Source organism: Polistes canadensis, unplaced genomic scaffold (assembly GCF_001313835.1).
Source record: "Polistes canadensis isolate GaletaPanama2010 unplaced genomic scaffold, ASM131383v1 scaffold_99, whole genome shotgun sequence".
In the NCBI taxonomy this organism is placed as follows: domain Eukaryota; kingdom Metazoa; phylum Arthropoda; class Insecta; order Hymenoptera; family Vespidae; genus Polistes; species Polistes canadensis.
Window position 1 is genome coordinate 171,194 of NW_014569646.1, and position 14,621 is coordinate 185,814.

The window sequence follows — 14,621 nt, forward strand, 5'->3', positions numbered from 1 at the left end:
TAATAGTAGTAGTAGTAATAATAATAATAATAGAATGTTATGATACTAATACTATAATAATCCCCCATTCTAGTTAGCACGTTAAATAAACATATGAAATGATATATAATTTGTATACAATTTAATTCGAACTACTAATTTTTAGAAATGTTGTTAGATGTTCTCATTCATATAACTGATCGACTTATGTTAGATACTTAACGCATCTTCCTAAATGTTTAGATATCAAGCGAAAGTTATACAATCATCAAATTGTAAATACAGAAGAATAATATCCTATTGTTAATAATAATTAACATTTAAATACATTACATCTCCAATGTTTAATCTTTTAGATATCTTCTCTGAGAACTTTCGCTTGATATCTTCTATGAGTATAACGAGTAAGGTTTTTTTTTTTTTTAAGATATTACAATGATAATCTTATAATGATTTATGAAACGCAAAAAATGTTGGATCGTGATGTCTTATGTCGTTGAAATAGATCTTTCAGGAACATACAAACATATATTAAGATGTATCAGAAATACAGATGCATAGAAATAGATTAGAATCCACATATTATACATTTAATTGTATATTCAATGTTTTTGTACATGTACAACAAAAGTCAATCTCAAGAAGTTTTTAATGCCATGATTAATTGAAATTATTAACTAGATTATATCCTTGCGATCTCGTTTTACAAAGTTATACTCATCATTTTTGTTTGTTTCTTCAATTAATTATAAATACTACGAGTGTAACAATATAAATTGAATATTTAAATAAAATTTAAAAAATTAGTTATGATAATAGTAAATAGTAATCTTTCCATGCATGGGGAATGAGTAAAAAGAAGAAAAATCTGTTAAAAACTTGGCATTCTCATACGACGATTAAAGAAATAATATATCGGCTTAATTAATTGTATTTTTTTTTTCTTTTTTTTTTTTGTTTACTATTATACTCCGTCGCATATACATAAACACATCGACGATTTTAATTTTCTATATCCTTCGTGTATTATTATTTATTTACCATCTTTCTCGGCCAGAAGTAAAAATCCTTGTATATATATAATAATAATAATAATGATAATAGTAATAAACAGATATGTTAATATACAATCGAATAAATATATATGTCGATACATCAATATGATAATGAGACATTTTACAAACAAATATTTTATAATAGGATTAACAGAAATGAATTTTTTCATTTTTTTTATATACGGATTGATCTTAATTTTTATTTAGGCAATATTATAAAGCTTCTCTTCTGCATCTTATTATACAGGGTGTCCTATAACCAGTGGTACAATAATTGTAACATCAGTTACAAGATATCCTGTATTTATATATATTACTTGCTACACATACAATATGTATATCTTCAAATATCTCATAGCGCTGTTACATCCAGGCAATCATAATTGTATTTTAAGTTTCCTTTTTTTTTTTTCAATAATTATGTATATATGTGTGTATGTGTATGTGTTTGGTAATATATTCTACTATTATAATGATGTATCGGACAAACTTCTTTCTAATTATTTAAGAAAGAAATAAAAGAAACATTATTATTATTATGTATAATAAATTAAAATTTCATTTCCAATTATTTAAATAGCAATGCTTTTTCGAATAATAATAATAATAATAATAATAAACTGGGAACAATATACGACACATCAACAATTGACTGTTATTGGAATCGTTAACTTAACAAGAGTATAAAATTGGCTTTAAAAAAAAATAATAATAATAATAATAATAATAATAATAAAAAGAAAAAAGATATATGATTCAGCATATTAATGTATAATTTTTATATAATCAAAGGAAGCGCACTTCGTAGTGCAATAGAAAGAAATTCAATAAATACAAATTTATAGTACAACGTAATATAAAGAAGAGGCCGTATATATATATATATATATATAAACGTAATAAAATTAATTAGTGTATAAACTAAATTGTACAACGTTTCCAATACATCCATCAAATTTTTCTTTTATCTCCTTGCTTTTTTTTTTTTTTCCCCCCTTTTTTTTTTTTTCCTTCAACATAGTATACAACGCTTTGTTAAGTTATACTACGTTGTTGTGTATATTTATTAATAACATGAAACAATATTGATAATAATGAACTATAATAGAACGGACGATATGATATTTAAAAAATATTTCTACCATATCGTACATATATTTGTCATTGTAATATTTTCTTTAAAATATTTCTATTCAATTAATACTTCATTAGTTTGCTATATATGGGGTGCTTTTCTTATATTTAAAAAATCAAACTGGTTGTTTCTTTTTAATAATCCGGTTAATGTAATACATTTAACAATTTTAAGAAAATGTGTTTTACAAGATTTAATATAAACAGTAGAACGATTGAAAATAATTATCGCGCGTTCGCGCTTATATTATTTTCATTGTGTTACAATGAGATTTCAATACAACAGTATTTTTTTTTTTTTCCTCCTCCTTCTTCTTCTTCTTCTTCTTCTACAACACTTTTTTTTCTTTTTCATTTTTCTGGATTTTTTTTAATATATGTTTGTTTATATGTTTGTATGTTTATTTGCTTGTTTGTATGTTTGTTTGTTTTTCAGCAATTAATTATGACTACAATCTAATAAAATAATCTTGTTTTACCTAAATTTTATAGAAAAGTAGACTTTGTTGATCTGCTTTGTTTGATACATTGCATAGTATATCTCACATACCATACCCTTGATAAGCGGCTGCTGCAGCAGGTGCGTATACACTTTGTGGAGGTGTAGCGTATACATTTTGAGGTGCATAACCAGGTGCCATCATACCAGGTCCAGCAGTTAACATCAGTTGAGGCTCCGCTAAAAATTCATTGAAAAACATCGATGATTATTAAAATACTATACAGATTTGCGATGATAATCAATAAGAAAAATAAGTTCCAGGCTATGATTAGAATTTAAATGATTAAAATTTCATTCTTTAATATACTTACGCATAATCATAGGTTTATGTTCCTGATGATCAGTTTCTTCAATACGACGGCTTTCTGCCTCTTCCAATTTATCGACCTATGTGAGACATATTATTAAACGATAAACGATTAGATTATTTGGAAAATATAAATGTATATGTATCGTAATAATGATTACAAATTACCTTTACCTTAGTAATATATTCACGTGCTACTTGAATAAGATATGGCATGGCGAAAGATAATATACGATGTCTCCACGCTAATTCTAAGATAACATCTGGATGAAGCAAATCGTAACAGTGGAATAAACATGCTGCAAAACAGTCTTTTGAGCCTCTTTCCAAAAACCATTCTAATAATGCTTCAGCAACTTCAGCATCTCGAGATTCCGCAGCATACTCCATAGCATCCCTGTTAATACAGAATACACAAAATATGATTTATTAATCGTAAATTCGTAAAAGAAAAAAAATACAAATTCGATATTTATCTTCAATTAGTTGCAGTGAATTAAAAAAAAAGCGTTGCAATGTGAAGATTTGAATTAATTTTAGTTTAGCACGCGCCGGCAAATAGTACTTGCCTGAATAATCTATCTTTTTTACAAAGCTCTACTGATTGTTTCCATCGGTTATTTCCTTTGTATAAATACGCAGCAATTCTTCTGAACTCGATTAATTCATGCTTTTCCAATTGTTGCGCCAACGCAATATTATCAAAATTATCAAACGCATCTATCGACGTTCTCAGACCCTGATAATCCTCTTCGTCTATGAGCAAGCCATTTAAAGCCTCGTTAATTGCTTTGTTATTAAGTGCTTGAACAGATCTCAAATAAGGTTTCACTAATTGCAAATGTCCAGTCCTAGTGAAATATGCGACTGCTCTTGTGTGATCCATACGTGGTGCGAGTACAAGCAGTATATCATTTAGCAGCAGTGGTTTATACTCAACATAAAATTGTATAGCTTTATAATACAGTTCAACATTTGCCACTTTAGTAATTACATCTTTGAAGTGTCCTTCACGCCAAGCTTCTGTAGGATGTTGCATCATCGCTAACACTGCATTATCGTATTCCTCATATTTGTCATATAAAAATACAAGCTCTGCCCATAAATGTGCTTGTTCGGCTGCACGTAGAACCTTGATTAATTTAAAAGAAGAAAAAAAAACATTCTTAGATAAAATGTTACTTTTTTTCTATTATAAATAAACTAATTAATATATATTATACCTTTGGTATATTAACACGCGACCAAAATAGTTCAAGATGTTCTCTCATTCTTTGAGGTTTGTATTTACTATACAATATGGCTAATTCGGTAAACATTCCCATGTGTGCTCTTTCCAATCCTAAGGCAGCTTCCAAAAGATTAATCAATTCTTCAAAATGTCCTCTGTCTTGATAATAATTGATTAAATCTTCTAGCTCATCGGCATGTACAACAATGTGTAATCCACACATTTGTGCTAATCTAAATTCACCGCTGTCTACACAAGCGAAACAAACTTCTTTCCATGTACGAGTTGAGTTTGCTTTGCGAGCGCTATCAACGGCACCTTGAAATTCTTTCAAATGAACTAATGTTATAGCTAATCGAGCAAAATTTGATACATTGTTATACAAAAGTTTAGCCGCTTCATACATTTTGTCTTCAAAACACCTGTCGCCAATCTGTAATAAATATTAAGTCAATGAAATAATTTAATCGATAATATATTTTAATTCGAATTATAATTAATATATTTGATACCTTTTGTATATCGGCATGATTAGGCCCGGAAATAAATTCTTCCAAATCGGCAAGTCTATTGGTACGAGCGTACGCATAAATTAATTCACTTTCGATGAACGATTCGCGTGCTTTTTTACGTGCCATTTGTAAATAGCGAACCAAATCTTCCCAATGAGAAGTACGATGAGCAGTTTCTACTACATCGACGTAAGCTGACGGATCATCGGCTTTGATGAAACTATCGATAGCTTCTTTAACTAAACCCTGTTGTAATTGTGCTTTAGCCAATTGCGACCAAACGGCAGGTTCGTTACATCTTTAACAATAGAAATAATATAAATATAATGTTTAAAAAATGAGAATATTATTTAACATTATGTATATACTTTATATAAATTTAATTTACCTCTCCGCAAATTCATATGCTCTATCGAGATTGTTAACTTGTTCGATAAGAACTTGTATAGCCGACGTATTAACATCGAATTTCTTAAAGATCGCAAAAGCTTCCTCATAAAGTTCATTGTTAATAGCAATATTTGCGATATCGGGTGCGTCATAATTATCCAAACGATTGATATATTCCATAACGCGTGTACGATCAGCCTTTATTGCTGTCAAAATCAATAGATTTTGTAAATTACGATGATCACTGAATACGCTGCTATCGAGTACTATCTTTTCAAGAAGTTCTATTAATTCATTTGGCAAATCGGCTGTCATGAATGCTTTTACTGTGACTGATATATCTTCTGGATCTTGGGTCTCCGATAATGCTGTTTGAACGATCTATATAACAACAACAATAAATTAATAATAATATAATTAAGAAAATATTTATACATGTATATTAAAGTATGTATCAATTTTACAAACCTGATCGATCAAAGGTCTCTTATACGGATTACCCTCTAAAAGAACTTCAGCCCAAAGATCAGGATCTCTACGTCTTACCAAATATCTTGCTTCACTTTTGAAAAGACTGTTCTCATTACACACGCTTATTAATTCTCTATCGCATTGGCCACGTTCATAAGCGATACAAGCTAAATGTGGATCACGTTTTTCGCAATATTTACCCACTACTCTGCTATCGTAAAACTGATTTTCTCTATAAAAAAAAAATAATATAAATCGAATGAAAAATAAAAGTAAATAATATTCTCATTCGTATCGTATATAACTTACTTGAGGAATCTTTCAGGATTATTATTACTATCGATGTAGATCTTAGCCAGTGCGTTATGAGTTGCAGGTTCTACGCATCCTTCGTGAACACGAGATTCCAACCACGGCAATAATAATTTCAATCGGTTTCGTTTCTCAACTTCTTCTACTAACTCGTCTGTAGAAAATTGTCCTCGGACGACAAGAATTAAATTTTTAATTATATCTTCTGAACAATCAACGTCTAACAAACCACCTACTACAACAGGTAAACGTGATGGATTCACCTAGAATCAAAGAAAGAAATTGAAATTTAATATAAAAATATTCTATATGATTTTAAATCGTCGTGAAACAATATAACTTACTTTCTGAACATATATTTCTATGTATTTTTGTAAGTTATTTCGATAAAGGTATAAGACTAAGTCATGAACAAAGTCAAACCGATCGCAAACAATAATCAAAGGTAACTGGTCTGGTAATTTGGCCTCTTTCAAAAAGTTTTTAACACGTTCGGGACTATAACAATTACTTTCCCTGCATATACGTTCGACTTCTTTTATTTGATTTGTCTTGCATGCCGCTTGTATATATTTGAAATGTACTTCTTGATCTTGACTGAAATTCACTATCGATCCCAAGAAATAAAACAATCCTTCGTAAGATTTGAAACTCTCGAACAAATCTGAAAATATATACATATATGTAGTGTAATTAAATAATTATTTGATTTGAATGAATTGTCAAAGAAATTAATCTATTTAGATTTTTGTTTTCTTTTTTATAAATGTACATACCTATCAGCGCTTTAGTTGTTAATTGTTCGTGATACTTCGTTGCAATTTGAATACAAATTTGTAAGTTTTGTCTTATATTTGCGGTTAACATAGCTTTTAAACATTCAAGAGAATCTTCTACGGACAATGTACCAAAAAATCCTACAAGCCAATCGGGTGATAATAAATGCGTATGAACGACCGCTCTTTTAATGTCATACAAATCAGTATAATGTTCTAAAGCACGTTGTAGTAGACCAGCTTTCTCGCATAATTGTGCAACATGCGCTCTATCGTAGTGAGTAAACATTTGATTCCCTAAAATAGCATCGGCTACTTGCGGAGCAGACATTAGATTCATTTCCAGGAGGCGTGTTTGTAAAGCTCCTTCGCTTGGTCGATTATTTTTAAGTGCATCTAATAAAAATGCTGTACATTGCTGAACCATATTTTGCTCCATAAATATATCTACAATCTACAACAAATTATTTTCAAATAAATGACAAATAAATGAATAAATTTTAATATCAAATAGAGTTAGTATAAAAGAAAAAGAAAAAAGAAATCACATGGTTAAACACATTAAAATAGTTAAAGAAAAAAACTTGCTTGATTAATATCAGCTAAGGGCTCCGCGTCTTGAACCAACATTTGTGCAAATGCTACACCTTGGTCGGGATTAATTCTCATGAGATTTCTTAAAAGAAATATATAATCTGGAGTATAAGACACCTTTTTAGCGTATAGAACGATCTTTTGAAATTGGCCAGTCTCGGCAAAGCATTGTATAACTTTATTGGGTACGTTAGCCCTTAAGTAAACACTTAAAGCAAGAGTAGGATCAGCTTGTTTAACCAGATCTCCCAATTCTTCGCTGCACTCCAATTTATCTTCTTTCAACCATTTTTCAAGAAGTTGTTTGCGACCCTGTACCAACACAGGTCTACATAATTCTAATGATTCGTATTTATTTAATTGTCCTTGATCTAGTAGAATTCCAAAATATTGAAGTAGCGGCGAAGTTTGTCCTTGCGTAGCAGGAACCTAGAAAACAGAAACGCAATGTTTTATAAGTATATCGTTGAAAATAATGAAAATGATAAATTAAAAGATTTCTTTACGTATATATATATATTCACCTGTTGGAATCGTTGAATAGTTGCAGGAGTTCTTAGAATTCCTTTAGGAGCGTTAGCAGCAACTTTAGCAGCTTCCGCGTATTGTCCATTTTGAAATAGCATAGTAAATTTTCGTACAAATAAATCTTCCGCGCCGGACAAATTGTTCCTGACAGCCATCCTCAAAGCCAATTCAGGATTTTGTAATACACCATTAATATACGGAATGATATTCTCTTCATCCACAGATACGGATAAAACTTGACCTTTACGATTAACACCGATGATACCACCAGAAGCTTCGTGAGGTGCCGTAACAAAAATGGTCTCTCCCGAGATTCGATTCATAAATATACAGATCGCTGATTCGATATCGTACATATGTATATAACCATATTTAGTGATTAAATAAATGACATCGTATTTGGAGCTAACTTGCATAGCGACAGGAAAATCGTTTCCCGCTTCAGGTGGGAAAAATACATCTACTGCCTTTTTGGGAAATGGTTGATTTCCAGCCGGAGGTTGTCCTACTTCTATAATATGTAGTTTTGCACCTTGTACCGTTCTAACGGCAAAACAAAATAAGTTACTAGGTTCTGGATTTCCTTCCATTTTAAATTGCGCAAATGCAGCAGCGTGTCCTTCGATAGGTTGAGAACATTTCCTATCTACGGAGTATAGTTGCATCGCGCCAACTACTCTGTTATGTTGCGCAGAAATACCAATTAATAATAACCAAGTCTGTTTTGGATCTGTTCTGTAATTAATTATTTGACATCCATTCAAAGACGAATGACGCTCAAACATCTTAGTGGGCGTCGAATCTCCTTCCATCGACCAATGATAAACTGCACTTTCGGTAACTAGTGCTAAAGTGTTTATAGATATCCACTTCCAAAAAACTACGTCCTCTGTCATAGTATGGGCTTTCATCTTTGATTTCATTTCAATATTAAATATTTGAAATGTTTTTACAGCTTGAGATTTAAATTGAAAATAAATATTTATTAATAAAATAAAATGTATTATGAGATGTCAATGTTTGTTAACACATTACTCATTGGCAATGAATTAAATGAATATGTGAATAAATATTGGTCAATTTAAATTAGAATTCATCGATAATACTAAACGGATTTACTTATTAATTGATTGCCAATAAATAAAGAGTGTTAATACGAATAAAACATAAATATTATATTTAATTAGATTAATATTGTTACCTTTTAGTGCGATAACTTTGCTCGCAGGATTCATGATAACAGAATCGGCAGAGATAGGTCTTCTAGTAGGATTTGTAGAATCGTTCATATCGATAATAACTACCTGGGAAGTATCACCAACTTTTTCTCTAACGCATATAAATTTATCCGATTCCATAGTGAGTGTATTGAAGCTGGCATTGCTCGCATTGATTCCAACAGCTGTGAGCTACAAAAACAATACTAATCGTTACTCGATAAATACTATTAACATCATTTTAATATAAAATTTATTTGCATTTATCCCAACAGTGGCGAGAGCCTAGATAACGATATCTCATATTAATCTTTACTCGATAAAAAATACTATTCATACAATTTGAACATTAAAATTCTTGCAACATTATTCCAAACAAATAAATAAAAAGAAAAATATGAGATTTATAGAAAAGTTCATTGCAATCTAAAGAATTGAAATATTTCAATCTGATGAGATGACCCACATAACGAATTGAAAATGTGCAGAAATTTAGGACAAGTGATAATGAAATAATGAAATATTAATCGTTGTCTTGAAAATAATGAAAAATTTTAAAAAATCTGTAAAAGAAAAAAGAGAAAAGGAAGATAGGAAGGAAGGGAAAAGGTAGATTTAAAAGAGAATTAGAAAAAAAAGAAAGAAATACAAAAACCATTCATAGTTTTAAAGGTTGGAAACGGAAGGAGGAAGGGGCGTCGTACGTGTCGAGTAGTAGACGTGGCCCTTGCCTCTTTTACATCGGCGTACTATTAGCAATAATCGATCTATTCTTTCGAAGTTCGATTGGTCTCGTAAGAGATAACCTTATTTCAACTAAAAAAAAAAAGGAGGAGAGGAAAAGAAAAAAAATTTTCCCCCAAAAAAAATCCCCATCTTTTTTTTCGGTATCATCGTTGGAAAAAAGTCGAATAAAAATTGGTAAAAAATTCGGAAAAAAGATAAATCGTTTATGCGTCGTTAAATTAAGAATATATTTTACATATATAATACGTTCTATATAATATATATATATATATATATACATAATAAGAAAGATCAAACGAGTATCTAATGATATACCTGTCAAAGTAACGTCATTTCTAATACTAATTTTTTCGTTACTTCCGTTTTCAATGATTAAGATCGTGTCAATGACAAAAAATACAATGAATATGTTTTTTCTTTTTTTTTTTTTTTTTTTTAATGCAAATTATAACAAAATGAAAAAGAGGAGAGGGGGGAAGGGAAGGAAAATAAAACGAGGTAAAGGATAATCAATGGATCAACGTATTCGTTGATACGTGAATCATACGTTGTAACGAAAATTGAAAGAAATAAAAGAGAGAGAGAGTGAGAGAGAGAGAGAAAAAAGAAGAAACAGGTCACTTACCTGAAGATGTTCCTGAAACCTTATGGGTAGTAGCTGCGTCATTTTTACGAGATTACTTTTATCCGACAAATTTATTTCCCCCCCGCGAGAGAATAATCAATTTAATATATATATATATATATATATATATATTATATATATATATATATCCTCCTTCCTTCTTATAGTATATCCTCCGTGCGTGTGTATGCGTGTGTTACTTTTTTTTCTTTCTTCTTCCCCGATAACTTTCTTTTTAATCCCCCTAATATTAATTTATCGTGACAATCGAACAATGGCCGATCGAATTATAATAATAATAATAATAATAATATAATAATAATAATAATAATAATTAAACGTCTATTTACAATGGTCGTTGCTTTCCCCGGTTACTTGAAAACGTATCCGTTTGAGAGATTTTTTTTTCTCTTATCTTTTTTTTCTTTTTTTTTTAAATTCTCAAAAGGCGAAAAAATAGTATTCCTCGATCAACCATAAGAGCGCAGAAAACCAACTGACGCAAAGCGAATGCCGTCACTACTCGCCGCTGACACCCATCATGGCCGCTGACTAAAGCGAGCCGCCCCCCTTACAACCAGAAATAGTTCCCCAAAAGCGGAAGTATAATTTCCTAGACTCCTCGCGATCGAGGAATTGAATTATAATTCGTGTTTAAATCGACGATAATTATTTTTAACAACTATTGTTAATTTCCCCCCGTATTTTTCTTCTTCTTCTTCTTACTTTTCTTTTTCTACTTCTTGCAACGAGATATAACTATTTCTTAGATTTCTTTTTTTCTTATTCTCTCTAGGATCTAACTCGCGAAACGATACTCCGATAGGATTATTATGATTATTATCGAATTTAAATGTTCTATCGTACTAGCGTACTAGCGCAAGAATACAAGCCCATTGGATTCTGTTCCGTGCTTCGAACGCCACCCCCTTCCTTTACTTCAGACCGTTACCCTCACTCTATCTCTATCCCTGTCTTTTTCTTTTTAGTTTCCACCATCTTTGTTACTCGTTACGAGAGAGATAGCGCCATATGCATGTGCTGCTCTCTTATCAAACGTTGATATTAATTTTAACTAAAGTTAACCTCACTTTTTGTTTTATTACTAGAAAAAAATTCACTAGAAATATATACATGTCTATATATATAAATTTTCTTTTTCTATTTCATTGATTCACTTATAAGTTTTGTATATAAATTTTAAGTTATTATTACCTCTATTCTAATATTGATTCAAACTTTTTTTAAGATTTAATATCAATATTAGGTAACAACTAAATTGAATTAATAGTAGATGCAAATCTTTGATCAGTTTTAATAGAGGTTTTAATAATTATTGAAGTTTAGCAAATTAAAAACAGGATTTATTCAACAGCAGTATATCCAAATAGTCAGAATACAAATAATTTGTACAATTTCATTAGTCAGCTGCTGAGAATCTGTTTTTCTTCTTTCTGTTCTTATTTTTAATCGAATAGACCAAAACCCATGTCATCGTCTTCCGATTCAGATTCTTCCTTGGCCGGTTTCTTCTCCTCTGTTACAATAAAAAAACAAATATATATACATAATATATATTAGCATAAGCATTAACAGAAATTAGTATGAATATTACATGTTAATCATAAAGTTTTTGAATTATACCTTTCTTTTCTTCAGCTGGTGCAGCAGCTGCAGCTCCAGGTGCGGCTGCGGCTGCAGGCGCAGCACCACCGGCAGGTAAAGCGGACAACTTTTCACGACCTTAAAATAATTGATAGCATATATAGGTACAGAATATTTCATTAGATATTATATGAGGTGATTATTCCAGTTGATTGAAAAGTATCGGTTTTACCTTGACTTATAACATCATCGATGGATTTTCCATTGAGTTCGTTGATAACTTTTTTCAATTTTTCATTGTCAGCTTCGATACCAACCGAAGAAAGAATCTTTTCTATGTCGTTTTGGCTGGGAGATGTTTTGCCTCCGAGCACAGCTAAAAGATAAGCGGCCACGTAACGCATTCTGAAACATATATTTTCTTATACAAACATATATCCTATATTGCATACAAATATTAAGATTAAAAATGATTATCCTCAGTTAAAAAAGTAACCATCACAATACTCAGTCGAAAGATGGTGAATATTTAAATCATCATAACAATTATTGAACTATATTTCAATGTGTGACTTAGAGATATTAAAAAAATAATATTTTTAATTGAACACAAATAAAGCTTGAACGTTTCATTAATTAAATAACTAATTGTTACCAAAACACTATTATTATCACTGAACTATATTATTATTTCTTGTATAAATACACGTGCAACGTAATATAACTGAAAAAAAGTATCAAACAATATCTACAAATAATAATTTTAATCCTTGAATATTATTTAGTGTCTCGATTATATAGTTTATGAATAATGTATTAATAATAATATTAGTGTAAATTTATTTAATAATCTATAATAATTTATAATTCTTACTTTTAAGTCTAACGACACGAAACGTGGTACTCGCTAAAATGAACGTAATAATCTGATCGCCACAAGAGCAAACCTTCGTGAAACCAATAAAACGGAAGCGAGTTTTTATGTATTTTAAAATTCTCTAGATCAATAATTTCCGGTTTAATAGAACATTTAAAATTCAACCAATCTCTGTAAAGAATGAAATGAATATGAGCCAATCAAATTCGAGTGAGTTTTCAAATATTACTGGTGCTGTCCTCTAGCTAAAAATACAAACAGCCAATGAGCAACCGGAATCAAGTGCACGTAACTAAAATGCAACAATAACAGTACACATGCATTATTAAAGGTTATAAAGATCTAATTCTACAGTTAATTATAAAGAATTTAATTAGTTAAATAATAAAAATGAATGCTGTGCGTTTACTGACTAAAACGTTTGCTCTCAACAGATGTTACAGACCGGTACAATTTGAAAGTCAGTAATTAATTCCTTTAATTCTGTTTCTCAATAAATTGATGTTTATATTGTTATAATTGTATTTATATTTACTAAATTAATTTAATTGTTATTTTAGCTAGAAGATTTATAAAACGATATATTTCTCCTACGCAAATAGAAATTACAAGGAGAAAAATAAAATTAGGGCCTCAACCAGAACCTATTCGTAGTACTTTTTTAGAATGGAACAGAGGTAGTGAACTTTACGCGTTTAACGCAAGACTCAGTGAAAAATTTGACACTTCGTTGTTAGACCAAGCATTTATTCATAGATCTTATGTTATCAAAGAAGAAGAAAATCAGAAACAACAAGGAATACAAGATCCTAAACTTGACTTAAGCGATAACAAAGAGCTTATAGAGAATGGAAGAATGTTTGTTTCTAAAGTCGTACAAAAATATTTGCATGAAAATTTACCTAATTTACCGGACAGTGGTATTATGTACGTTCAAAGTATTTCCTAATATTCTCGTAGCATTTTTTTTACTGTAGTATCAATATTACCGTTATAATTATATTTTTATCGCACATAGGGGTATACATAATTATCTTTTAAGCGAAGAATGTTTGGCCAACGCTTCTATACACATTGGAACTAAAGATTTAATATTAACTGCGGTACGCATTTGTAAAATCTATAAACTTTGATTAGAAGATCAGGCATTATAATTACTCAGTGATTTTGTTATTAATAATTAGATTGTAATTTTAGGAATATCCTGTTTTAAAGGAAACATTAGCTAATACATTTCTCGCGCTTGCAGCAGCTCTTGTCGAAAGTGTAGATGCCAATCACGCTGCAATATTTGTTCGTGATTTTTTAATAACGATATTGGCGGATAAAGAATTACCTAGTGTATGGATTCCAAGCAATCCTTTACAAGAATTAAACGATCATCTTTCAAAAGAAGGTAGAGGCCTTGCGGAACCAAGAATTATTGGAGAAGCTGGAGTGAATACACTTTTAGCTTCGTATCACGTTGCCGTTTATTCCGATAAAAAATGTTTAGGCATCGGTGAGTATGTACGTTTGAAAATAATTGATTGTATATAAAGAATATTTTTTGAAATTATTTTCTTATATATCAAGGATGTGGCGTGACTGTCAACGAAGCTAAAGAAGTCGCTGCACTTGATGCTTTATGCAAAATATATGGATTAGCAGATTCTAGTAAACCGATAAGGTTTAATAAAGTTATTGAAATGGAGTAGCAATAGATGGTATGATATTAATTTTTTAAGCGATAATTTAAAATAATTTAAATACATATATA

At 30.2% G+C, this 14,621-nt stretch overlaps 3 protein-coding genes across 5 annotated transcripts; 1 reads left to right on the forward strand and 2 right to left on the reverse strand.

Annotated features, from left to right (window-relative positions):
* Positions 1 to 2,009: 2,009 nt before the first annotated feature.
* LOC106787363 (clathrin heavy chain) lies at positions 2,010 to 11,324 on the reverse strand. Of its 3 annotated transcripts, none has more exons than XM_014749664.1 (16): positions 10,731 to 11,324; positions 10,381 to 10,399; positions 8,993 to 9,200; positions 7,788 to 8,746; positions 7,258 to 7,692; positions 6,670 to 7,123; positions 6,238 to 6,557; positions 5,891 to 6,156; positions 5,579 to 5,813; positions 5,109 to 5,491; positions 4,721 to 5,018; positions 4,201 to 4,641; positions 3,547 to 4,109; positions 3,152 to 3,374; positions 2,982 to 3,057; positions 2,010 to 2,847 (listed from the first exon to the last, which is right to left on the reverse strand). In XM_014749664.1, the coding sequence occupies exons 3-16, from the start codon at positions 9,147 to 9,149 to the stop codon at positions 2,711 to 2,713; spliced, it is 4,947 nt and encodes a 1,648-aa protein (XP_014605150.1). In that variant the 5' UTR covers positions 9,150 to 9,200; positions 10,381 to 10,399; positions 10,731 to 11,324; the 3' UTR covers positions 2,010 to 2,710. The 3 variants fall into 3 exon arrangements, with proteins under 3 accessions (XP_014605150.1, XP_014605149.1, XP_014605148.1); XM_014749663.1 differs by having other exon boundaries at positions 10,381 to 10,624; XM_014749662.1 differs by having other exon boundaries at positions 10,381 to 11,324.
* Positions 11,325 to 11,722: 398 nt separating this feature from the next.
* On the reverse strand, positions 11,723 to 12,953 carry LOC106787350 (60S acidic ribosomal protein P2). The gene is made up of 4 exons (XM_014749638.1): positions 12,860 to 12,953; positions 12,218 to 12,390; positions 12,025 to 12,123; positions 11,723 to 11,917 (listed from the first exon to the last, which is right to left on the reverse strand). Exons 2-4 carry the CDS (start codon positions 12,387 to 12,389, stop codon positions 11,847 to 11,849), a joined length of 342 nt encoding a protein of 113 aa, XP_014605124.1. The 5' UTR covers position 12,390; positions 12,860 to 12,953; the 3' UTR covers positions 11,723 to 11,846.
* A 187-nt stretch (positions 12,954 to 13,140) lies between these two features.
* LOC106787348 (39S ribosomal protein L44, mitochondrial) lies at positions 13,141 to 14,621 on the forward strand. Its single transcript, XM_014749636.1, has 5 exons — positions 13,141 to 13,322; positions 13,423 to 13,789; positions 13,881 to 13,965; positions 14,060 to 14,363; positions 14,438 to 14,621. Exons 1-5 carry the CDS (start codon positions 13,253 to 13,255, stop codon positions 14,557 to 14,559), a joined length of 948 nt encoding a protein of 315 aa, XP_014605122.1. The 5' UTR covers positions 13,141 to 13,252; the 3' UTR covers positions 14,560 to 14,621.

Coding starts and splice junctions, on each gene's coding strand:
- LOC106787363 (XM_014749663.1), bottom strand. CDS start 10,422: ATGACGCAGCTACTACCCATAAGGTTTCAGGAACATCTTCAG. Junction 5,492..5,578: donor AGAGACCTTTGATCGATCAG/GTTTGTAAAATT, acceptor GTTGTTATATAG/ATCGTTCAAACAGCATTATC. Junction 5,019..5,108: donor GCATATGAATTTGCGGAGAG/GTAAATTAAATT, acceptor CTATTGTTAAAG/ATGTAACGAACCTGCCGTTT.
- LOC106787350 (XM_014749638.1), bottom strand. CDS start 12,389: ATGCGTTACGTGGCCGCTTATCTTTTAGCTGTGCTCGGAGGCAAAACA. Junction 12,124..12,217: donor CGATGATGTTATAAGTCAAG/GTAAAACCGATA, acceptor AATTATTTTAAG/GTCGTGAAAAGTTGTCCGCT. Junction 11,918..12,024: donor ACCAGCTGAAGAAAAGAAAG/GTATAATTCAAA, acceptor TTATTGTAACAG/AGGAGAAGAAACCGGCCAAG.
- LOC106787348 (XM_014749636.1), top strand. CDS start 13,253: ATGAATGCTGTGCGTTTACTGACTAAAACGTTTGCTCTCAACAGATGT. Junction 13,790..13,880: donor TTACCGGACAGTGGTATTAT/GTACGTTCAAAG, acceptor TATCGCACATAG/GGGTATACATAATTATCTTT. Junction 14,364..14,437: donor TAAAAAATGTTTAGGCATCG/GTGAGTATGTAC, acceptor TTATATATCAAG/GATGTGGCGTGACTGTCAAC.